The following is a 26,659-nucleotide window of genomic DNA, read 5'->3' as shown; positions in this document are numbered from 1 at the left end:
AGGTCGTCTCCATCGCCGTGGCTTTCTCCCACCGTCGTCTCCGTCGCCGTCGTTGACCATCTCCTCCAGCCTCCATTTTCATCCTCCATTCGCATCCTCCAGGTAATTTCTACTTAACAATACGATTAATGCTCCKATTTGTACTTCGATTTCTGCATATTATACTTCAATTTCTGCATATTTTGTGACGATTTGTACTTCATATGCTGTTCTGATTAATGCTGTTCCGATTAAAGTTCCGATTTGTAGTTCATATGCTGTTAAAAAAAATCCAAATCCTGCAAACCAAACACAGGAATGGATTTTAAATCCAATCCAATCCAAATCCCATGGAATCCAAATCCTCCATGGGAATCCAAATCCCTCAAAAACATTCCCGCAAACCAAACGCACCCTTATTGTACATAATCTAAACCAAGCTATTCATTTTGTTCGTGCTTAGGTGATTTTTTCTTTTTGTGTGCACTTGATTGAATGTACTCCAATTACGTTCACATGTCGCTGCCGAACAAGTAAGGCCAAGAATCCTCAATGCAAATGCTTTTAGCTATGACGTCTTATGTCCAAAGTTATGCCACCGTATAACTATATATATCAATGACTAAAAAATAAGTAAAGTAGTGTATCATTTTCTTATATGATGAAAAACATAGATAAAAGTAAGAACATTTACGAGGTGGAGGTGATTGGTAACTTTCCAAAGCATTTCATAATGGCTTTCAAATTCTTTTATTTTTTTCTAACTTTTTGGCAGGCTTTTGAAACTCTCAGGTTAAAACTATTTCCCATATACTTTTTCGCAAGCCAATTATTTTCATGGAAACAACTGATCTACTCTTTGGGGTAGGATAGGTCTACATGCATCTCCCATGACCATACATTTGAGTGAGATAAACTGGGTTTGTATGGTCCGGTTTGGTTTGGTTATGAGGTGTGCAAGGCTATGGGATAAGGATGGCATCCACTCATGCTTTTGTATCTAGAGCCATTTCTTGACTATCTGTATATTTGCTTTCACATTCTCTATTTCTCTCATATATTTTGAAAACAAGAATGACTTTTCCTTAGTACATGAAAAGATCTATGGTGTAGATGGTCAAGCTATCTTGAGTGGCATTTCACTGCTGGCTTTGATCGGAGTTGCTCGACCTTCTCCTGAGATTGTAATAATTGATTATATCCTTCTTACAAGCCTTTTCTTAATCCATCTTTACCACATCTCTCTCGTCTCTACCCACACAACCTAACTTGCACTATGTCTTGATTCATTTGGTGCTTGGTTCAGTTCAAGGGAATGGAAATAGGGAATGAAGGAGAACGAAATCTCATTGCCTTCAATTATTTACTATGGTATGGAAGATTACCCACATTTAAGTAATCACTCATTGCATTATATTTAACCGAGCATTATTATTCATTCTTCTTCTCATTTCCATTCTACCTCCTAATATCCCCAACCAAGCACCCTGTTAGTCTACTTAGGGTCTGTTCGGTTCATTTTTCATCAAGACCTCCATGGATAAAGCTGTCTGTATTAATAAAGTTGTCTGTTTGATATAAGATAAATTGTTGTTAGGTGGTTGTGCTGAATAAACAGTCAAGTGCTGATGCAGACCCAAATTGGAAGTCTCGACCTAGGATTTCGAAAGTGTTTATGGAAACCCGCATTGAAATTCTTGAAACCAATGACCCAGATCGAAATCCTAGAACCAGATGCTACAGAGGTGGAGGGGATTTGAAAATCCACCAGAGTTGGGGAGGAGTCATGTTGAAAACCCACCAGATTGTGCAGAAGCAGATGGTTGAACGGCAGCAGGGAGAGGAGGAAAGTCAGGAGACTTACCGGAGGAGGAAGGAGAATGACCGGAGGCGGAAGGAGGAGAGCCATGAGACTAACCAGAGGAGGAAGAAGGAGAGCCTGAAGACTTTGGAGGCTGGGAGCGTGTTTTAGAGGCGGGCATATGGGTAAATTTTTTGGCCGAGTCTAAACAGCACATCTCTTCTAGCTGACAGAATAAGCCTCTAGCTGACCGGTGCTATATAGGTATACAACACATTAAGCCACAACAGAGATGCCCCTCAATAATGCTTTTCAACAGCTGTAGTTTTACATCCATACATGTCCTGCTCTCGTCTATTGCTACTACGTTATTAACAATAACCATATACCATGGTATAATATCTTGTTTCCTTGTTAAGCTTATCCAAAAAATCGTAGTATAGAGACAAGGGTTTAATGTGGGCTTTGGTGCAATCCTACTCCACTAAGTATCTTTAATCACATTGCCATACTTTGCATTTGCAGGGACTCTTCTTCTCAAGGGTCCACCAATCCTATTGACACCCTATTATAGGTCTATGTTAGATCGATGAACACATGCAAATTTCTTTTACATCTTTGTGTCTTAATGTGACTGTAATCGAGAATATAGATAAATTTCCCGGCATAAATCAAACTGATATACTGGCACACTTTTTAGCATCTTTCAGTGATGGTCGATAACACATTCCTATAGCTTCATGTTATGGCTGATGAGCTTGATGCCTCTATGATCAGTATTGATTGTGGATGAATATTCTATTCTTGAAAATCAGGACCAGTGTATCTGTACTCAAACATCAGTCATTCTATGTGTCCTAATGTGGTTAATACTAAGCCGTGCTTTTGCTAACTCTCTAAGTAATCTCCAAACATCAATAGGATTTCTATCAGGTCTAAATTGTTGTCTACTCTCGTCTTGTTTAGATGGCCTTTTATCTTAATTACACTGATCCCTCTGTAGAGGGACCTATTAGTTCGATTGAAAGAACCATCAAGTCCATCAATGATCCCCTTAATGATCCCCTTGTTGTAGGCCATTGAACAATGCATTCAAGCAATCCCCTTATCCGTATGCAACCTTTTTAACTAATGGTCTTTGATTCAAATCCTTGATGCATTTGATGTGATTCAAGCCCCCAATTATCTATTCTTTATAGCATCCGACCTGTTTGCTTTCTTCTTTCTATTTCACTGGTTTTAATTTCATTTACATTCATATATGCTATCCGGTTAGTTTCTCTCATCCGTTCTTGACTTCTCTTCTGGGATCAACGTTCTTTTTTTCTGTTAATAGCATTTTTTTGGTTGTTAGGTTAATATCTACCTCCTTTATCTTACCCAAGCACTTTCTTAAATGAATGCGAATTTATCCTTTCCACACCTCTATATAGTACTCCCCTTTTACTCATTCTATGCTCAAAACATAGCCAGATAGTCTTTCGACCAGTTGGTTCTTGAGTTTTTCTTCCCCTACTCTTCCCAAAACCATGCTTAAAGTGGATGTCTAACACCACTAAGTTATGTTGTTAGTTGTCACTACATTGATTAGGGATGGTTCTAAAAACCGGACAAGGCATATGCTTCGGTGGTCCAGAACTATTTCTGAGGTGACGCCTCTGCTGCTGGGATTAAGGAGCATGGCTCACATGGATGGGGTGCACTGTGAGGCGTATTTGATGGATTTTGCAATTTTTGAGCCAGGAATTTGGGTTTTTCTAGCAAAGATGAGTGGGAGTATGTGTGTTATTGGGCTTGCACCAGGTTTTTAGCAAAGAACTTTGAACATATAAGCAAAGAAATTGAACACAAATAGTCTCCAGAAGTCACAGAATTGCCTCTCTGACCTGGAAGTAAGGAAATGATTGGAGACGCCGATAAAAAAGAAGGAGAAGAAGAAAGGGTTAATACAGGAAAAATGAGCCTTCAAATGTGAAGAGATGGCTTAATGCTGCTACCTTGCTAAGATAGCCAATTACTAATTCAGATAAATATTTATTAAAACAAACACCAAATGACCAGAGCATTTAGCTCATTGAAAGAGAAACAAACACCACCTTTGCTGACCATGAAAGACAAATATGAACACATGCAAAGACAGATTTAATGAACTTAGTTCATGTTTTTAAGGCTTATAACCAGTTATTTTAAGACTTCCATAGTTTGATATGGTCATATGGAATTATGTTGTCTGTTATGATTTTTCTGATTTTTTATGATTTTTTTTTGTTTTTATTATTGAGGCTTACGCCTCATGGTACAAAGGAAAAGACACACTGCCTAACTTTTTCTGTCTTTCAAAATCTTGTGCTTAGGTATGATTTCAAAATCTAGTAGTTGACATGATGAGAAGTGTGTTCATATTGTTTGACCATGTGACCTCAATAATTTATTTTATATTCTCCTGTTTTTGTCTATACTTTAATATCATTTGATTCCCCTTATATCTACAATTTGTGGCAAGTTTCTGTGGCTCTATGTTTATACGAAATTATTGCGTTGCTATTTGAATAATTGTGTTGAACAACATGACAGTTATATCCTCCAAAAGATTGGCTGGTTGGGTCATCTTTACCTTCAATCTTTTCCCCAGGCGTTATCCAGTCTTTTCTAAATGAGCTCACACCAAATAATGTCAGGTAACCTATCAATGAATTGGCATTATATGATATACATGCAGCTGTAAGATGATGCATTTTTTCCCTTATGAATTTACTCTTTTTCACCTGTAACTTGGTATCTAATTTAAAATAATAATAAAACATATCCTAAAATTTCACTGCAAAATTTATAATCTCAAATGATTGAAAGATGGCCTTGATCACTTGTGACACATAAAGACTTCCAATCACCATGTATGGCAAATAAATGCATGTGGGGCGGATCCCTGGTGCCTCTTCAGAAGGTGATGTCAGGTCCGTTTCTGACATTTTATAGGCCCCGTGCGAGATTTGAAAAGGGGCCCTCGATAAGTACCGGAAAAAAAATTCAATCTATTGTTTTTATCATAAAAAATAACCTAATGATTCGTATAAAACCGTTTTTTCCATGTATTCCTAGACGCAAAATTATTTAGTAATTACTTCTAAACTAATATTATCTATCATATCATTTTTACATAGCATCGTAAATGCGTTCCACAACCAAACATATTCTATGTTATACCTTTAGTATATAGATTAACATCATTTAAGGTCACAATCTTGACTATTCAGAGTAGCACTTTATATAAATCAGTTGTGTTTCCAAGTCACATCATGTTAATGTTTTCATAACAAGTTTAAACTTTTTTAGGGTTAAAGCATACTTTTTAGAAACCGTCAATCTTAGAAACAGAAGTCCATTTTAGTTATAGTTTGAAATCTTATTCATATTTTAGAGATATGAGAGTACTTAAAATTTAAAATTCATGCACTCAATATTAGGTAATAAGTAGTCAATAATGTATGTAAAACAAGGAATGTTTTGAAATCCTTAATACAAATATAAGTTGAATTGTCACATATGGTTGATAATTTTTTTTCCCAAAAGGTAGGACTTTTCTTAGTTATTAACAAGAAATCTACTATATTCTAAAACAAAAATAGAATTCATGTGGAGGGAATAATCAAAAGAGTTGGTGGGAGATGACTGATGGAGAATATATCAAAGTTTTCTAGGCAAAGTAGTTTTAGACTTTTAGTAGTAGATATTTTTTAGAGAAAACATTAAGGAATACTATAAAATGAACAACCAATTATTTTTTCACATGTTTTCATCTCCAATATAATTAATTAAACATGCTTGGGCCCTTGATATAATGCTAAATTCTTTTTGGATCATATTAGAAACTAAAAAAACTTGTGTCCCTTTTATTTGTTAATATTTTTGAACTACTACTATATACCATATAGTATCTATGGAAAACAATTGGGCCCCTATTTCTTGTGGGGATCTGGGCGTACGCCCAACACGCCCACCCCTAGGAACGGCCCTGGGTGATGTTCAACCTCTAGTGAAACAGCAGTCAAATTCGTATTTGCTTAGAATTTAAACAATATACACTAGTATGTGACACTCTGATCGATTGTTGGGTATTCAATCTTAGATGTTCTTTTTATGCCTTACTCTTTCTATCTACATCTGTCTCTCCTATTCCAAATCACAACCGAAAGAACTTTGAAGACTCTTTATGACTTTGCTTTGTGATATTTGTGTAAGCAAATCTCTTAGACTATATCAAATTAAGATCAATGCAAGCATACATCTCAATTCATTGTCGTCTTATACAAGTAATAAAAATGGTAAGAACCAAGTATGGATTTTCATAAGGACATGAAACCTTGAATCTTTGAAAAGTCAAACTTTACAAAGCAACTTCAAATGGTGAATTTGAAGAAATGTTGTTAGGTGATTAAAATCTACCAATGTAGACAAGATGTAAAGAACAGGCAAGGGTGTAAAGCTTGTTGAGACTTAAACAAACAACATAGTATTATAGACAATGCTACAGTATAACATCCGGGTATGGCAACAATAATTGGTATTATCTATCCATCACTTAAAGGGCATTTTTTTCGAGATTGAGAGAGAGACATTATCTACAAACCATGGCTCAAGTCTTGTGGACCTGTGGTTTGGGCTTAGGCACAAACTTTCCCTTTTAAGTACATGACAGATGCAACTTCCATTACTTCTTAGTATCCCTTCCAAAATTACCTCCATGACATTCAAGTTGGGGTGTGCAGAATGGCTTATTCCTAAGTCTATCACACTTTTAACACTTTTAGCAAGTGGTCAACTTGTCAAGAATTATCGAGTAACCTTTAAAATCTTGAATGAAAGGTTGGGAAGAGTTATTATTGAGAAGCAACTTCTACTTTCATGTAGTTCTTAGTCTCAACATCCCTTACACCCAAGCTAAAGGGTTTAGCCCATCATTGCTTGGATTCCTTGCATGGTTGAATTAAAGACAAGAAACAGCAACACTGAAAGTAAGTGCTTGCAAGAATTAGATACTAGGAATGTAAATAACAAGTAAATCAAGAGAAGTGAAGACAAGAATGTGAGAACACTAGAGAATTAAAGACTAAAAGCTTTCAACGCATTCAAACTAATAAAGACTTGTTTCTCCACCCTTAAACAAGATCTAGAACTGAAGGAAAAGTCCCTGAAATGCCTGGCTAAAGCCTCTTTACCCAAAAGAGGTGACTTACAAGAGAAGCTAATAGAGATAGGAATGCCCATTGGGTAATAACCAAGGGATAATATGAAAAAGAAGTCATTTAATCCGTCCATGGACATCCTAACAAAAGATTAATAGAAATTAAATCTTCTAAAAGTCCAGTCCATCCAGCTCATATCTTGCTTGGCCATTTGATTAACAAAAATTCTTCCATGTCCTCATCATTGTAAATCATCATCAGGTCCTGCTATAGCGTCCTGCTGCAACCGACATTGCTGTTTTGCATCATCTTTTCAAAGTTAATGCTAAAATAGATATAAACTACCCAAATCTACTACCTAGCTCCAGAAAACAAAGAAAGATATAAAATAAGAGAATAAAAGACTCAATTCGATGGTTTTGGGAAATAAAAACAAGAGAAAAATTGGAGAAACAGTGCTGCAGCATAGGCTGCTGTGACACTTATCAATATCGAACAAATGCACGTGGGTTGGGTCTCTGGTGCGTCTTCAGAGAATGACGTTTCACCTTTATTGTGAAACGGCGATCAAATTCATATTTGCTTTGAATTTAAACAATATCCACCAGTGTAGACATTTACATTTTTAGCCTGTATTGTCTTTCATCTTGTAAGCTGACATTCTCAATTATCGTTGGTATTCAATCTAAAAAGTTATTTTATGCCTTACTCTCTCTTTCATTTTTATGACACTCTCATTTACATCTCTCTCTTCTATTTCAAATCACAACTGAAAGAAATTCCACGATTTTTATTACTTTGGAAATAGTTGCCGTTTGTGCTTTTCCCCCTTCTGCGCTCTCCTAAGAGATATAATACAAAATGAGAAAAAAGAAGCATGAATAACAACAGTTTTTAGAGCGTGCCAACAGCATCAGTGACTGGAGATTCACTCTGGTGAACTGACTTTCAAACATCCAAATGATTTTAATAGGAGAAACGTGGATGGCATCTTCATAGATACAACATCTACACTATTTGTCAACTTTTCTATGGGATAATAGACTATGAAGCCACCATCCTTTTACAAAAAACACAATAAGGGCTACCATCTTACTCGAAGTTACAAAAGTGCTGGCAACCTCATCTTATTATTACAATTTGGCTCATTCCAGCCAGAAAATCACCAGAGCTCTTGAATAAATTATAAAATCGTAACCATTAGGCCTTGGCCTAGTGGCCACCTCTCTTCCGCAAACGCCTTGCCCTGGGTTGATTGCCCACCCRGGTTCAATTCCAGGGGAGGACAGGATGTCTTTTCCGGTGCTTGCCTATAGAGGTAGGGCAGGTAGGGTTCACAAATGTGGACCACGGGGCCATGAGGTCCCCGCCATTAAACCTTTAAATTATAAAATCATCCCTTAACTATTAGATCTTATTATTCGCCATTTGGAACTATTGTTTTAGAAAGGTTCTTTTGGATATAATGTCCTTTAAACATGTTCTCTTTAAATGCCAGTAATTTGCTTCATTTTTACAATACGTGGTATGCTTTTAATATTTTCTTCTACATTTACCCTCTTTTGGTAAAAAAATATATACATAATTCTTTCTTATATGGTTCACCTTCATGTTCATGTTCTTCATCTATTGCAACTATCACCAGCCACCATCTACCATAACTATCAACAGATATGAATGAATTGATATATGGTATTGGTCCTGTTGACTCCTGTGATGAATATGAACGAACTGATATGTTAAACTAAATTAATATTTGAGAGATAACTGGCAAACAAAAGCAGATTTTAAGCTTCAAATGCTTACTATGAATCTTTTTTCTAGCATGGTTATCCATTTGTTTTATCAATATAGCTAAAATGAAGTGAAAGAATTTAATAGCAAGATAAGTTTTAACTAGAGTGATCTGAAGTCTGAACTAACAGATCTGTTCAATGTTACTATTTTGAACTTACAAATATGTTAACAAATATATTTTGCGCCAGACATGGTGGCTGAATCCTATTATGTTGCATAATGACTCACACTTGCCCTTCTACATTATTCAATTTGATGAGCTGACTGTCTGTTCACTTTAGAACTTCCAAGGGGACTTAAAAATAATAGGTAAGGTTCTTTCTTGTCGGTCTTCAATTTGCATGTGTTATCTACTGCAATTTTGTTAGAAGTTAATGTTGTTGGTTAAATTTATATGCTTTCTTAACTATGTCATTCCTCCCCAGAATTTTTTGGGAGTCAACAAACTTTGAGGGGCATACTGACCTGACAGAGCCATGGTATGGGACTGCTTATTCAGTTGAAAAAATCACTGATTCCATCATTCAGGTTTGACCTGTATATGTTTTTGGCATCATTCGTCATTTATAACATGAGCTTGACCTTGTTTAGGAGAACTACTGAAAGCTTAATATTATATGGGTTATTTACAGGAATGGATGGAAAGAGCTCCTGATGAACACCTACATTTGCCCACTGCTAATGTGTTTATACCTACTGATCTGTCGATTAAGAATGTCCGAAAGAAGGTGTGACTGTGTTTTAATTTAAGTCAAACTGTAACTTCTAATTTTGACTCTCTAGTGGTATTTGATCTTTGAAACAGGTGAATCTTCCAGTTCTGTTGAGGAAGTCAGCATATTCGAAGTTGTGGTACAAGCCTGATACAACATTTTCCACCCCCAAAGCATATGTTAAGTTAGATTTCTACTGCCCATTTGGTGGCAACTCCCCTGAAGCAAACGTTCTTACTGATGTTTCAACACGGTTGTTGATGGATTACTTGAATGAATATGGTTAGTTATAAAACTCCCCTAATTCAAGATTTTTCATTTTATTTTTCTGATTTTCAAGACTGCTCAGTTGATATTACTTGATGGATCAGATTTACTACATCTATTTTATTCACTCCTTCCAATAACAAATATCCACGATGAAAAAGGCGACAATTTTAGAAACGTGTAATTATTACACTTTTTAATTAACTCACAATTTTACACTTATTAACATTGGGAGTAATGAAATTTTCAATCTCATAATCAAGGGTAGAATTGAAAAGTAGGCACTTACATCTGAAAATGGACACTTAGTTTGGACAAACTAAAATAGAAACCTGGACACTTATTTTGGGACAGAGGGAGTATGATTTTGGTTTGATATCATCTTTAATGCACATATAATGGATATTCTTTTCGTAATACTTCTTATTTGTATATCTATTGTGGTATTGCATATTCCTTTCTTAATACCTCTTATTCGTACATTTCAGCTTACGATGCTCAGGTTGCTGGTCTTTATTATGCCATTTCTCACACAGATAATGGTTTTCAGGTAAATAATTTATCAGTGTTGTGTTAGTATGAGCAGGGACAGGGATATGACAATGATACAAGGGAATCACAAAATTATATCCTGCTTATCTCTACTTATACTTTCAGGATTGTCTATTTGATTATGAGATCGAAATCCTAAAACTCCAGACCCTTCATGCAATCAAAAGCCCCCTAGGGGCCATAAGTTGTCCTAATTAGTTATTCATCAGTTCCAAGGAGAAATTCTTGACTTTGTATGTCTCAATAACTACTTTCCATATTAGAAACTGATATGGAATTTTGTTAAACTTAGTATTAGCAATCTTTTTGTAAGTGGAGTATATATTTTACTCTAAACCGTTGCAAAGTGTAGTTTATGTAATAAAGCCAAAATCATTTAGAAAGATATAATCATTTGGCATCTGAATATTCTTCAAATTTCTAAATTCCTTGACAAGTTCAAAGTTCAAATCTTACCCATTTGACCTTGAAACTAAAACTGAGTCTATTTGGGAACGTACAGGGCATTTAGAAAACAACATATACATTAATAAATGTGTTGCTTCCTGTTTAAATTGGTTTTTCTAATTTTAATTCATATTAACATCTTAACTCTTGATGCTTATATAGACTTTTGAACTTGCTGTTGTTTTTATAACTTTCAGGTGACTTTGACTGGATATAGTCAGAAATTGAAGATCTTACTCGAGACAGTAATTGAGAAAATTACAACTTTTGAAGTAAAACCTGACAGGTTCTATGTGATCAAGGTAACAATGACTTTAGTTATTTATATTGGTGACACCGCGACAGTCCACTGTTCTTGTATCTCATGATACTTATATACGGCCAGACAATAGGGGTTACTTCTATTTTATGTTACATCCTAGTGTGTACCGGAGCATGTTATAGAATTTGTTGATTTGAATCTAGGGAAAGGATATGGTACTTCAGTAGTTAGAAGCAAATGGAAGACAGTTACTGGTTGATATAACTGTTTTCATGGTATTGCTACAGTATCATATAGTTTTATATTGTTATGCTTGTCATGGGATGAAGCTATCTCATATTTATTAGACCTCAAACTTTTTTGTACCTTTTCCAAACAATTTTATATTTTCTCACAAGAGATTTTTCATTCTTAGAATAAGACACTAGATCCTGGAATTCCTATATTTATCTACATTTTTCTTTGGTGATTAATATCCAACTATTTTGGAGGTTTACTTGAATTAAATACTACAAGCTGAATAATTTTGCAAGAGCCTGTTTATGAGTTCCTTCTATGTACCTGGATAAATATAGGACTATGTGGAGGCATAAAATTTTCCCTAGTTCCTTGAGGGATATGTTCATTGCATCTGATTTACGAGTGTTCTGCAGCAGTTTATAATATAATATCTTAGATAGTGTTAAGCTTTTGGCCTTTTGTCATGGAAGAAAATTTCTTTTTGGTAGCTGCAGCTGTGTGCCAAGAACTCCTATTAGTACATGAAGCCTAGGATTGGATTGTTACAGTGATGCTTTATGTTGACCCGATAATTCTATCTACTTAGCCCAACACCCCTCTTTTTTTCATGTTGCCTATCATCATTTAATAGAAGTGTCATTGCAGCACATTCTTACACAACTCACATTTTATTCGTAGCTGTCCAGATTCAATCTAAACAGATATTTTACTTTTTTGTTTTGGTCTGCTGGATCATCTTCCTACATTGTTCTAGCTACAGACCTAAGTTGATCTTGTCAACTGGAGCATGCCAAGCGTACCTTTACAACATCTGAAGTTGTCTTATAAAGCAGCTTCTCAATGATACGGCTTGTCGTTGAACTACTGTTACTCATATGTTTTCTTTTAATTAGTATTGTTGGTCCCTTCATACCAACAAGTGCTCTTTTTTGTTTCACTATTTTCTTTTACTTTTAAGTTTTGCTTCTGGTGGGAACATTTGCTAAATCAAGTATGTGTTTGTCCCATTTAACTTGGGAATTACTTAAATACGAGTAGTCATACTCATAGCGACACCATACTACCAGCAGACCTGAAACCTTTAGTCTATGAAAGAGAGCATCATCCTAGGTTTCCAATATAGAGAAGAGAAGAAGACTAAAAGAACAGAGAAGTGGAACAATTTTTCAAAATCAGTTCCTCATGCTTTTGGTTTCAGTTTTGTCTAATGATAATCATATGCTGACACCAGGATATCAGTTAAACGAACTTTTAGGTCATGCATTCTTTTGAGAATAAGTAGTTAGTCTTCAAAAAATCCAATTCTCTATCCCTTCGATGGTAACTAGAGTAAGAGTTCCTGTCCTTTGAAGAGGTTTTCAGCTTTGTACTTCTCGTCACTCATATGTGTAATTTTTTCTTTCTCTTTTTGTAGGAATTGCTCGTAAAGCAATATGAAAATTTCAAGTTTCAACAACCATATCAGCAGGCTATGTATTATTGTTCACTACTTCTAAGAGATCAGTCATGGCCTTGGAGTGACGAGCTTGAAGTTCTTGCTGTTCTTGAACCTGACGTACTTTCAAGATTTTATCCTCAAATTCTGTCAAGGACCTTCATAGAGTGCTATGCAGCAGGTGTTTTTATCCTATACTTTTTCTACTGTAGTTATGAATTTTGTTTCTTCATTTTATATCATTGCCATTCTTCTTTATTTCAATGCCAGGGAATATTGAATCAAATGAAGCCGAATTAATGATCCAACATGTTGAAAATGCATTTTTTAAGGGTGTCAAGCCTTTATCTCAAGCTCTATTCCCATCACAGCATCTGGCAAATAGGATTGTTAAGCTCGAAAGGGGCACCAACTATTGCTATACCAAAGGGGGTCTGAATCCAAGTGATGAAAATTCTGCTCTTCTTCACTATGTTCAGGTTAGTACCAATGGAACACGGATAAAAGTAAGAATTGAGCAACTGAAAGAGTGAAGCAAGGATTTCTCTGTAATTTGCCGGCTTTTTCACTTGATCTACAAATTGACTACAAGTTTGGAGAGGGAATAAAAAAGAAATTGGTAATTACGATTGAAAGACAATCGGTTTCAAGATACTCTCTTGAGTAGGGTAACTTATTTAAGACATAACAGTAGTCTTGCCAATCGCTAAAAAGCCAAATTAAATCCCACTACTGGGTGAAGTTGTACTAAGACCGTCGTCTACCCCAAGAGTGTTTACTGACTGTTACTTGATCTAATCACTTCAGTCTCAATAGTTTTTAAACTAAAAGGAAGCTGTAGGTATATTAATATGGTATATTTCACTTCCAAACTGGCATAAGATTGACATGATTCATACATCTGATTCTTCTATGAACTTTTTGGTACTCAATAAATGGACTACTATTCACTGGTGTACATGTATATATATACAGGTACATCAGGATGATTTTAAGTTGAATATTAAACTTCAGCTTGTTGCTCTTATCGCTAAACAACCAGCATTCCACCAACTTAGATCAGTGGAGCAACTTGGTTACATCACCGTACTTATGCAGAGGTATATGAAGCTAACATTTCTCCAATGGAAAGTGCTATATTTTATATTTGATCCCAACTAATTTTGTATTTAACCAACTGCCATACCTATTAATTATATAATGTAGGAATGACTCTGGCATCCGTGGAGTGCAGTTCATCATACAATCTACAGTAAAGGTGGGTACTTTATCCTGTTCTATTTGCAATGTTTATGGTGTATGACTTAACTGATTCTGTTTCTTGGATTTGACAGGGACCTAAACATATCGAGTCAAGGGTTCAGGCATTTCTTAAGATGTTTGAGAGTAAACTTTATGAAATGCCAGATGATGAGTTCAAGGTCAGAAGACTTTTTTTTTTTTGCGTGTATGAAATCCCCACAAGGCATTACATTTTTCTAGCAATAAACCAGTGAGAAGCCAAGTTGGATAGGATTTTTTAACTTAAAGCCCCAAAACTAGTTATCTTATGGCTTGCATTTGCTTTCTTCCATTTGCATTTGCTTTGTTTTAATATACAATCTAAGTATGATCCTGTTTTTGCCCCAGAAACTTCCAATTTGTGATAAAATCCTTTTTATAAGGATTTTGAAAATTGATATGCTGATTATTCAATTCATGACTTACCAAAGTTAAGAACTATTGAATGATCTCTTATCATAAATATTCTAGTTTTCAACTCAGTTGCTTGAGCTTTGCTTTACATCATAAGATCATCCATTGATTCTTTAGCTGTTTCTTTCATACAAGATGACATGGATAAGACATTGATTAACTTTACTACTGTGATACTTTGATATCTCGATATGTGAAGATGAATTCTATTACTGATCTATAAGTTTCTCATATGATGGTGCAGAGCAATGTTAATGCACTTATTGAGATGAAGCTTGAGAAGCACAAGAACTTAAGAGAAGAATCTGGATACTTTTGGCGAGAAATCCAGGATGGCACCCTCAAGTTTGATAGGAAAGAATACGAGGTATGAAACCTTTAAAACCCTAAAATTATTTGAAAGTGCTTATCGAGCCCTGTTTATCACCTTTTTAAGGGTTGAAGAAACAAGTCTACAAAAAATTCATCTTACATTTTTGCATGGTGGCGGCTTCCATCTCGAAGTCTTTACCTGAGTGTGAGTGTCTCACATGAGCAATAATATAAACCAAAGATGCAACCGTGAAACTGATGACATTAGTACAGAGGGCCTGACATGACAAAATAAAAACTTATAGTCCCACGTTTTGTTAGATTGGAAATGGACGAGTCAGAGTAGGACGAAAATGCCTTCTTTTTGTTCCATCACATTGGTGGAACAAGAATCAGAAAGGTGAGACAGGATTGGTAAATTACTAAATTACCCATGTCAAATTAAAACCCCAAAACCTTCCACAATACTTTCAACCGCCTACCTCAATCTCCCCCGTCCAGTCCTGTCCAGTCTCATCCAGTACCAAATGCACCCTGCCTAGCGATGGCTAATGTATGCTTGCGTCATTTGGAATAGAGTTGTAGGAACCCATATCCTCGATTACGCTAGTGATTAATGCTAAACACAAATTAATGGGCGGAAGCAAAGAGCAATAATACTAGCAGGTTAATGAAATACGACAAGGAAACAGTAATGAATAACAAATACTCTTTTGGGAAAATGTTGTTGTCAAATTTACTTCCAAAGCTTTAGAGATTATGCGTTTACACCAAGGACACACACTGCTGTGTGAAATAAAATCTCTCTAAAAGCTATTTCTCCCAAGTATTGAAATCTCTCACTTAATTCTTGCAAGGAGCGCGTCTTTAATTGGTAAGGAACACCTTGGAGGATTTACTTATATATACGTTTCTGGAAAAAGCAACCTTGGAAAAGGCATCTCTGTAAAGGTCAACACGTCATCCAATCTACTGTCTCCACGTGTAATGGTAGTAGTAACCGTTTCAGCACATGTGTTGCAAGGAGACGGGACCACTTGTATAAAAGAGACTGGCTAGGAACCAATATGTTGACGAACGAAGTTGAGACCCAGAGAGGCTCTGCATGTACTATGCAGAGGCTCTGTGTCCAGGACTCGAGCTCTGCATCCCGAGTACTTGGTAACATTGGCGTGCTACTTCGGTCTTGATCTGCTTTGTATCCGAGGTTTGGTTACTGGCCGCTTCTAGACAACAAGTCTTCATGGCTTAGACTTGAGACTTTTTACTTACACTTTCACATGCTAACAATCTCCCCCTAAGTGTAATAAAAAGAACTTGCATGAAAGTAGATCTAGTCTAGAAAGCAAGAGGCCAACATGTCCTATGTAAAAGTGATTCCTTAATTAAAACAAAAGATTTGCAAGGTAGAAGAGCTCTGTACGTGCTCTAACAGTTCATCTATTGATCGAATCAGCTCTGATTCTACATCTTTTGATGTGGGGTCTTCATCTCCCTTCTGTATGACTTTCTTCCTTATCCAGAGTAGAGTTGCAGATCAGTACTTGTATATTTCTAGGGCTCGGGAGAAGACTTTCTCTTTATGCTCGTTTCTGTATATGAATCCCAACTCTGGATAAACTAAAATGGTTCTTGAAGGGATGTGCTGAATGTCTTCAAGATGTTCATTTGGCGCTGTGATAGACAGTTGATCCACCCCAAGCTCGAGCGCTATTTGGAAATCCATCTTGCTTCTGTGCTCGAGAAGATCGCTCATTGTTTGCCTTATTGCAGAGTTGGCAACATCATACTTCATCCCTTTGTCCCTCCTCTGGTCTGTACAGAAGTTCAAAATTTTGAGATCCCATGGGTTCAAATTTATAAGGTCACAATCTGTGAATACACTTATCTGACTCAGATCCCTCTCCACCGTGTACTCTAAGAAAATGATCTGGTTATGGGCAAATGTCCCCTTGATGTCCAACACTTGTTTTGAGTCCGTCATTCGAGTAAACTTCGTGTTGGGGCAATGTATATTGCCTGAGAAACCTCTCCCTTATGTGCTCTTGAAGCTCTGGATGCAGATTGGACTTCTTGTAGACCATCTCTTTCCGTTCTTTATATAAGAATTGATAGATCTTCTCATTTGAGACAGGATCTATTGGCGCTTTACCTCTTGGAACGGGTCTTCTCATGGCATCCATTTGATCATGGATTTCTTACTCTGTCTGGAGGAGAAACAAAGAGCTGGATGGTCTGGTGCAAATGTAGAGGTAGAGGCAGAGGTGGAGGCTGGCCTTCGTTTTGTAATAAGAGGAATTTCATACTCAGACACTGAATTGTCTTGTACGTCTTCCACCACCTCTTCAAGCTGGGATTTGTCTTCTCCTCTTCTTTCCTTCATAGTCGGCTCTTGTAACGAGGATGTAGAGGATGTTGCACAAGCGATCATTTCTGCTCTCATGGACAAAAGTAGTAGCAAGCTCTGGATTTGGTCTTTGAGTTGGTACAAAGTTGATGGGAGCAACACGTATTGCGATTTTTGCACAAGTTCTCTCCCCCTTTTGATGATTTTGAGGACCAGGGGTGCCTCAGATGTGCCTCTGGGTCATCTGGGTCATCAGATCTTCTCTTTTTAGAGCCCTCTGCACAAGGAGAGTCTGCCTTTCTCTTCTTCTTCTTGAGCTCTGTAGGAGGCATCTTTTTCACCTAGTCATCAAACAACTCCACGTTGTCTTGTGCAGCAAGTGTGGCCTTGTTGATCTCTACATTAGCTCGAAACTTGAAAGTGGCCAGGGACTTGCACATTTTTCTGTTGCTGTTTTTGCTGTTGAGTTGAAGTCAGAGGTGAAGTCGGACACCTTCTGTAGCAGCTTGTCGCTGAGCATGCACATTTCTCTTGTAATGTAGTTGGCTGATGCAGAAATGGGAATCAAGGCTTGCTCGTTCAGCTTGACCATGTCGTATGTGAACTTTTGGAATTGGTCCACAGAGACCGGTGTGATTGTAGCCTTGGACTCCTCCTTTTGAATAAACTCGACTACCCTTTGCAGGGTAGCGTTGGCATTCCGTCAATTCCATGGATGATTCAAGAAGTTTAGCATTCGTCAAAGACTCAACTTTCAAGGCTGCAATGGATGCTCGAATATCATCCAAGATGGATGCAGAATTTGATTACTCTGCACAGGTCATTGTGAGTTTTAGCTCTTTCAAGGAGCTCTGAACATTAGGAGCTCTGAACATTGGTGGCAAAGGCCTGGAACTCTGCCTTTGTAACATAATCAGAATGGGTAACCTCTGGCTCAACACATAGGCCAGAGTTGGTCTTAGTTCCTAAGACACCTTCGTCCAAACTTGTGTTTTCGTTGGGTCTGGAAGGATTTCCGTCTGATCCTCGTATATCTTCATTTGAAGAGTATACTACAAACGTTATGTTGATGCGAGGTCTTCCATGTAATTCAGAGTCAGACGAAAGCTCATCATTAAGTGGACTAAGAGGCCTGTCGAGAGCATTAGAGTCGTGTGCACCAAATACTTGCTCTGAACAAATGTTGGGAATAACTTCTAATGCAGAGGAAACACATTCCTCTGTAGGGATTAGTGGCATGGTATGGGAAGACATACCACTTATACTTTCAAAGGCATCACCCCGTTTAGAGGATGATCTCTGTAATCTGGTTCCCTTTCGCTGTGTTGACCAGAGACCGGTTTGGCTTGGCTAGTGTTCGAGGTGTGCATCTCTTGTTTAATAGTCCGTGTTGCTCAACCAACTGGACTAGGTGATGCGCTTGCATTGGGGGTTGGCGAGGGGAAATATATATGTGTGCCTCTAGGGGCATCTTGTTGCACATCTTCCTCTCCGTCTAGCTCTTGCACTTGAGCCTCCTCACCACTTTCTGGATGTTGAGCCATCTTCATCTCCCTCTCTATTCTCTCTCTCCTTTATTGCCTTCTTCTCTTCCCTCTTTCTTTTCTTCTCTTCCCTCTCTTCCTTCTCTCTTTTCTCTCTTTTCTTTCTCTATCCTCTCTTTTTCCTTTCCCTCTCTACCTCTGTACTCACCCCCTCTGTCTCACCCTCTACAGGTTGAAATGATTCGACTACACGTTTGTATGCTCGTCGTAGACTCTTCGTCTTCATGTACTTGAGCTGGTTCTGAGACACGGGTCTCTCATCTGTGTATTCATCTTTGTCGGCGGTTGGGCAATAGGAAGACAACTTGTGTACATGTGCCATTGGTCCCTTGTCGCGAGGGATGTTTTGGTCATTGAGTCCAGGCCTAAGTAGGAGACTAAGGAAACATGGAAACAACAACGCAGGTAAGTCTTTGCCTTTGGACTTGTCAAGGACCTTGGCGTCAACGGCCTGAACTCAGTGTATATGATCAATGAGTAGTTCAATGGTAGGTCGAAGTAGATCCCGTATACGAGTTGGAGCATGTTGGTGTTGTATATGTCCATACTCCCAATCTTCCCCGTTAAGGCCCTATTGACGAGTGTGAAAAGGACGTTCCACATAGGCGGGAGAGATTGTCTTCGAAACTGGAATGGAAAGTTTATTGGTGGATTGTAACCAATAAACTTTGGGATTTGGTCTCTTGTAGGAAGGGAGGCGTATTTTGGGAGGTTGAGGTCGGTTTTCGTTGGGATTTGGAGTACCAACGAGAACAGGGATCTGGAAATCCTGATTTCACACATTTGGTTTACGGTTGGGACGAAGAACTCACTAATGATTCCACGTTTTTTCTCATCATACTCACACGTTTGCCAGAATTCTTGAATGAACCTCTCTGGAACGGTTTCATCGTGGTTGGTTAGGGCTCCGTTCAAGAAGTGGTAGTGAAGAACTTCTATGATAGCGTGGAATTTTTCATCGAAGTTTGTAAGAGTTAGGTATCCCAACATGGTTATTTGGTTTTAAGGGAAGGGGGATGACTGTAACACTGTTCCTTCATTTGATTTTAAGTTGCTTGTTTCATTGTGCGAGTTATCGCATTCTGAGGCGGTAGAAGTCGACATTTTTGAGAAAGATGTAAGAAGAAGATGAACTGTGGAAGCAGGTTCGTGAGGACGATGATGTTCTTGAGAGAAAAGTTCTTTGAGAATTAATATTTTGAAAGCGTGAAGGGAAATTAGGGCTTTTCGTCGTTTAAATAGGCAAGAATTTTGTGCACTCGAGTGCAAAAATAACCCAAACGACAAAGAGCTCCTTGGAGGATTTACCTATATATAGGCGTTTCTCGAAAAGGCAACCTTGGAAAAGGCATCTTTGTAAAGGTCAACGCGTCCTCCAATCTACTGTCTCCACGTGTAATGGTAGTAGCAACCGTTTCTGCACACGTGTTGCAAGGAGACAGGACCAAGTGTATAAGAGAGACTGGCTAGAAACCAATATGTAAGACAGACAAAGTTGAGACCCAGAGGCTCTGCATGTACTATGCAGAGGCTCTGTGTCCAGTACTCGAGCTCTGCATCCTGAGTACTTCGTAACATGGGAGTGCTACTTCGGTCTTGATCTGTTCTGTATTCGAGCTCTGGTTCTGGCCGCTTCTAGACAGCAAGTCTTCATGGCTTAGACTTGAGACTTTTTACTTTCACCTTTCACATACTTACAATAGTAATGGTACTCTATCTAAAAAACATGAAGCAGCTTTATGATAACGTGGATCAATGATCAATTTCTAGGTTTCATCATAAAAACCTAATTGGTTACTTCCAATTACGTAAATCAATAGTTCGATCGAACACTACTTGAAAACGGCTCTTCTGCTCAAAAACGAAATGTTCCTTAATATAGCATTTAGACCAGACTACAATGAATGTAAAGACAGTGATCCGAAAATAGTGATCTTTAACTGTTCCCATGAAACAGGTTGCTGCATTGAAGCAGCTGACCAAGGCGGAACTGATCCAATTCTTCGATGAACATATAAAAGTAGGCGCTCCACAAAAGAAGACGCTAAGCGTGCAAGTATATGCGACCACACATTCTACAGAGGACATGGCAGACAACGGTGACTGCAACATGGTTAATATCGAAGACGTTTTCGGTTTCAGGAGATCAAGACCTCTTTACGGATCCTTCAAAGGAGGTATCGGTCATATGAAGCTCTGAGGTATTCGTTCTCAATTAAAGAGATCTTCTCATGTAATATGTGCACAAAAACTTCACAAATTCAACTTAGTTTTCATTGTCTTTTATTTAAATTTCCTCATAAATATCTGCTAAATACTTCTGTTATCATTGTATTTGGCAACAGCAGAAAAGCTGAAACAAACAAACATTGTTGTTGGAAAAAACATGAATTTTTTTGAATTCTTGGTATGTATACCTATGCTTTCATTTATGGTTATTTCAGTAAGCGATTACCAATATGAGTCAACACTGTAATTTATTTTGATGTGTAAGATTTTAGTACATCAAAACATATCAAATGCAACAATTTACTGGGTAAGAGCTGTCATCCTCACTTACTGGGTAAGAGACTCCATTTTTCTCATTGCTTTTACCCGGCAAGATTCTTGGCCTTTCTCATGTTCATCCGATGAGGAAATTTATGCGTTAAGCACTTACCAAGTAAGTGTTTAGTAAATGACCCCCTAAACTACGATTTCATTCATGTGGTTTGTTGAAGTTTACAACTTTAAAGAGTTAAGGTTTTCTATGTGGTTTGCAATTTATTATTGTTTTCGGTTTGTGAGATTAATTTTGTTAATGAACCCTTAATTATGAGGGACAGAAAAAAGCAATAATTTGTAAACCCCGTGAAAGAAAAAGCAATGAATTGTAAACGTTAGGGGAAAACAAAAAACAAATTATAAACTACAAGGACGGGAGAAATGATAAATTACAGATCATAGAAGATAACGACCGTAATTTTCAAAGCGTAGGAATGAAAATAGCGTTTCTCAAAAAACTGTAGGACGAAAAAGGTAGTTTACTATTTTGATATAAGATATCATGCAAACTTTAGGGTGCATTTGGTATCCAAACATGATAGAACATAACAACTATTAAGATAAAATTAGATATGATATAACAGATAAAATGATCAATTTACCTCTAATGAGTCGTTTATAGATTAAATTATGAATTTGGTCCCTATGGTTTCCATCCACTATTAATCCCAAAATCAAAATAAATACAAGGATGATCCCTCTAGCTGAAAATCTTCCCTCGGCCACCATCGACGACTCTCATTCCAACCTCCAACTCCATCGGCCAATCTTCCTCATGCCATCACCGTCGGGTTTTGGCATCCTCTCCATCTCCGATAACCAGACAATGATCTACCATTCGAAACCCAAGTTTGAAATGGTTATTTTTGGGTTACAAACAACATGCGTTGCTTTTTTCTCCAAACGTAGTTTGGGTGTGAAGGCTTCTAAAAAATGGTAAGTGAAAATGGCGTTTTTGTTCTTGTAATTTATGCTTTGATTTAATCCATCCCCTCCAGATGCACCTCGTTGATAAAGAAAACCTGAACCCAAATCAAGAAAACTCAAATCTCGATCATAAAACTTTTGTCAAGTTCGTAGCTCTTTTTTTCCTTCTAGTTTTGATAACCTTGCAAGGTCTCTCGTATCTTGTTGCGTCTCTTTGAAAAGATGGTTATTTCTCTCTTACCATAAAAAGTACGTAGTTGCTCCCAATGTGAGACCATAGAAAGTAATCCAGGGTCCTTGCAGTATATTTTTCCGAGATAAATCTTACATAAAGTACATTCTAGCATCTCGACTAAGATGACAAACGTAGCATCAATCTTGGGTACATAGATGGTTCCCCATAGCTAACCATAAAGTCATCGCGTGTTTGGGGACACGAGGTGGAAAAATAGCACGAATTTACGATATTCAGAAGAAGACAATATGTGTGAGTGGCCAACGAGTGAATCTTCAGTGAATAACTGTGTGGGAGCCGAGATTTTATCACTTAGTGATCTAGTTCTCATTTATCGTATTCAAAAGATTGTTTGGGTTAGGTTTACTTTTCATATTTTCGCAACAATACATAATTCACTATTGAGTACTAATTTTCAGTAGAATTGAATTATATTTGAAAAGGCTGTGTTATAATTAATCAACCCCCTTCTACAAACTCATATTAGTCGTCATTAACCCCATTCAAGACAAACAATTTGGTTTGTTTAGCGTCTTCCGCTACGATGGTTGTAGAAAGTTATATATTTGTGATCTTTCAGTTTTATTATATAACTATTTAGTTGTACATAAAGTCCAACTAACATTCATTAAAGCCCAATACGATCCATTAAAGTCTAACTAACATTCGTTAAAGCCCACTAAAACTGTTAAAGCCGAATATGATCCATTAAAACTCAACTAACATCCATTAAAGCTCAATAGAACCGTTAAAGCCCAATACGATCCATTAAGAAAAGAAAAGTTTGAAAAATGAGGAGAGAAAAAAAACCGCCTGAAAATCTTTGATTTTTTTTTTTTATAAAATCTTGAATAAATATTACCGGCGGATTACCGGCGGCCCTCCGGTTTCCGCCGGAAAATGTTAAAAAATAAAATTTACTTTTTAATTATTTTCCGACGGATTTTCGGCGGATATTAATTTTAAAAGATTAATTAAATATCCGTCAGTTTTCCGCCGGTAAGTTATTGTAATTAGATTTAAATACAAGTCTAAAATAATTAATTAAGAAATCCGCCGGAAAATCTAACCAGAATAATTTTTCCGGCGGATTTCCGTCGGAAGTCAACAGATGATGACTTTTTTGTTGTCCGCCAGTAGTCCTCCGGTAATATTCCAGCGGAAATTGTCAAATCTCACCGGAAATACCCAGTATTCTAGTAGTGATATACACAACCCTACAGAATTGTGGTGTGACACAAATACCGTAGATCGTCAAATTTTCTACACCGAAACCGAACTACATTGCAATGTTACCTCTTTTAAAAGCTTTTCCAACCATCAACACCAACTTTTTGCATCAAAATGATGTATTTTTAACGTTGTAATGATGGTGTATTTTTTGGGACATGAACATGTTACATCACATGAGCAACAAATGGGTTTCTTTTTTATATTGCTTTTGACCTCTACATGTAACCCTTTTATGTTATTTGGTCTTTGACTTCATGCTTCTTTAGTTTTGAAGTCTTTTATGTGTGCATATCTCAAAAAAGGTCGTTAACGTACAAAATCATACATGTGATTTTGTACATGAACGACCATTTTCTTGTTTTCGTAAATAGTTAACGTTCTCGTTTGAATCTTCCTCTATATATGTGTGTGTGTGTGTGATGAGAAACATAAGAAGAGATATGAACACTTGATAACCTCACTCAATGAATTGTGTTTCTCATGGAAATTGATCTAGTGATCTCATTATTGTTGATCTTCAATTAGGTTTGATCTGAGGGTGGAGGTCTTTTCTTAACCTTTTCATCATAATTTATATTCTTACCGAGATCAGAGAGAATCCTGAAAAACTTATGTAATCCCTTAGAAATTGAGATGATCCAATGGATGAGATCAAAAGATGGTTATAACCACCTTTTTCACAAAAATACAAATATTTCTCCCTCGATTTTTGAATCGAAAATCAGCAGAAACAACAAAAATGGAGAAAAACAAATTACAACAGAAAAAATGATCACTTTGTTTTGATATATATTTTTATCATTTTTTTATTGATTTACTGGGGTTTTTTCAGGGTTCTCTTTAGATCTTTTTTCCCTCTCTCTCTCTTTCTCTCTCTCTCTATATATATATATATATATATATGTGTGTGTGTGTGTATGTATGTGTGTGTAGGGACCTTATTTTGAGAACTCTCTAAATGGTGAGATCTTTGAAAACTAATGCATTATGTGATATTTCATATGATTTCATTTGTGGCTAGAATTTAATGTAGTAATTAACATATATTTTTTTCACATTGTGTTTGTTTCACATGTATTTGGTTGACAATGTGAACTTTTTTGGCTTGTTTGCTAAACAAATAATACACATAAAAAAGTTTCACATTGTCAACCGAATACATGCGGGAAAAAAATCACATTGTGAAACAAATATATGTTAATCAATAAATTAAATATTTTACTTAGATGGAAGAAAATCATGTGAAATAAAACCTTAAAATAGAAGTTCTCAAAGATCTTGCAAATTTCAGAGTTCTCAAATGATTAAGCCCTATATATAATTGTGATAACCGTGAGAACTTTTATCTTTATGTATTGTTTCATATATTTTTTTTCTCACCTAAGGTATTAATGAACATATATTTGTTTCACAATGTGTTTGCTTCATATGTATGCAGTTCACAATGTGAAACATTTTACTTGTAACTTTTGTTTTTCAAACGGACTAAAAATGTTCACATTATGAAATAAATACATGTGAACCAAACGCATTATGAAAAAATATATCTTAATAATCACATATAGTTATGGTTATCAAAGAATTGAAGCACATGAGGGCATCCACAAATCCAACAATGTCCATTTGTACAACCAATGCAATTCAATCAATTGAGATATTTATGAAAATGATGAAAATTCATTTATTATGATTTAAATATTTATAGAAGATGACTAAGGTTCATTAACTATGATCAATACTTTATATTAGAAACAATCAAAAAATTTATGAAATCACATATTAATCAAATTAAATGGATAATTGAAATTGGGTTGTATTTGTTGTATAAATGTAAACTGTTGCATAATAACTCTCTCACTCTCTCTCACACACACACATATATATAGAGGCGCATTCAAGGGAGGTAACCGTGGGATCCAATCTTAACCATAAACCAATAGATAAATTAAGAAATTTATAATTTTGGTAATTTTTGAATTAAAATTTTAATGTAAATACATTTTATGTATTTTCTCTCTTCTTTCCTCTCTCCTCTCTTCTCTCTCCATCCCCCGGCCTCCGGTTGGTATCACATATTGTTATGGTATCACATATATTTAATGAAGATGTTTTCGTTTGAACCTCCACTTATATATATATGGGTTTACGTGAGACCAATAGTTTTTCGTGAGGCCCATAAGACCAATTTATGTTCATTGATCAACTTTATAACCTAATGATCTAATGGTCTAAAGTTGTACGGTGGCAATTTTGTAATTATTGGAAAGTCTCGTGGCAATTTTAATGTTCAGATTGTAGATCTAATTCAAGGGTTAAAAATTGGTCTTACGGGTCTCACAAAAAACATTTGGTTTCACATTATTCCAAATCTATATATATATATATATATATATATATATAGATGTGGGAGTGATAAAGTGAATAAGAAGAATCACGTATAGTTATGGTTATCAAGCAATTGATATATATATATATATATATATATATATATATAGGTGGAGGTTCAAACGAGAACCCCTGTGATTTACGAAAATGCGAGAACAATCTAATAACCTCAAACTTTTTTAATTAATAAATTAACTTATATTAAATATAAATAAATTAATAAGGGCAGTAATGTAATTAATTAATTTTATAAAATTTATTTTATTTTAATTAGTCATAATTATCCCTTTTTTTCCTGCACGTTCTTTTCCACTCTCTCATCTCCCCTTGTGATAATTGTGTGATTGTGTAACCATAACCAATCGAAACCATAATCAATGAAGTGTAACCATAACCTATCGAAACCATGAGTAATCGTTGTGATAAATGTGTGATTGTCTAACCCTAACCGATCGAAACTATGATCAAATTTAGTGCGCAAGTGATGTTATAATAGTGATATYAYATRATTATCACACCCATATCACACCAAATCGTTTAGTGGATTTTGCCCGTAATCGTTGTGATAAATGTGTGATCGTCTAATCCTAACCGATTGAAACCATGATCAAATCGAGTGCGCTGTTATGATAGTGATATCACATGATTATCACACCCATATCACACCAAATCGGTAGTCGATTTTCTAAGTTAACTCTAGCCGAGCGGAATCCTTGTGATAATCACATGATTATCACACCCATATCACACCAAATCGGTAG

The 26,659-nt window shown here is 36.4% G+C and overlaps 1 protein-coding gene across 5 annotated transcripts in view; it reads left to right on the top strand.

Moving 5' to 3' along the window:
• LOC112517896 (insulin-degrading enzyme-like 1, peroxisomal) overlaps positions 1–20,975 on the top strand; it is a 39,344-nt gene extending 18,369 nt beyond the window's left edge. For all 5 annotated transcript variants that reach the window (XM_025125274.1, XM_025125273.1, XM_025125277.1 and 2 more), the window contains 13 exons: positions 4,355–4,458; positions 9,186–9,288; positions 9,393–9,488; positions 9,566–9,755; positions 10,229–10,290; positions 10,937–11,041; positions 12,656–12,857; positions 12,947–13,155; positions 13,652–13,776; positions 13,883–13,934; positions 14,011–14,097; positions 14,616–14,738; positions 20,532–20,975. In XM_025125274.1, the coding sequence (XP_024981042.1) occupies positions 4,355–4,458; positions 9,186–9,288; positions 9,393–9,488; positions 9,566–9,755; positions 10,229–10,290; positions 10,937–11,041; positions 12,656–12,857; positions 12,947–13,155; positions 13,652–13,776; positions 13,883–13,934; positions 14,011–14,097; positions 14,616–14,738; positions 20,532–20,774 (1,701 nt within the window). In that variant the 3' untranslated portion in view covers positions 20,775–20,975. The remainder of the gene's footprint in view (positions 1–4,354; positions 4,459–9,185; positions 9,289–9,392; positions 9,489–9,565; positions 9,756–10,228; positions 10,291–10,936; positions 11,042–12,655; positions 12,858–12,946; positions 13,156–13,651; positions 13,777–13,882; positions 13,935–14,010; positions 14,098–14,615; positions 14,739–20,531) is intronic.
• Positions 20,976–26,659: the final 5,684 nt, after the last annotated feature.

This window comes from Cynara cardunculus, assembly GCF_001531365.2.
Source record: "Cynara cardunculus var. scolymus isolate 2C chromosome LG 9, CcrdV1, whole genome shotgun sequence".
Lineage (NCBI taxonomy): Eukaryota > Viridiplantae > Streptophyta > Magnoliopsida > Asterales > Asteraceae > Cynara > Cynara cardunculus.
This window is presented reverse-complemented; position numbering and strand designations above follow the sequence as displayed.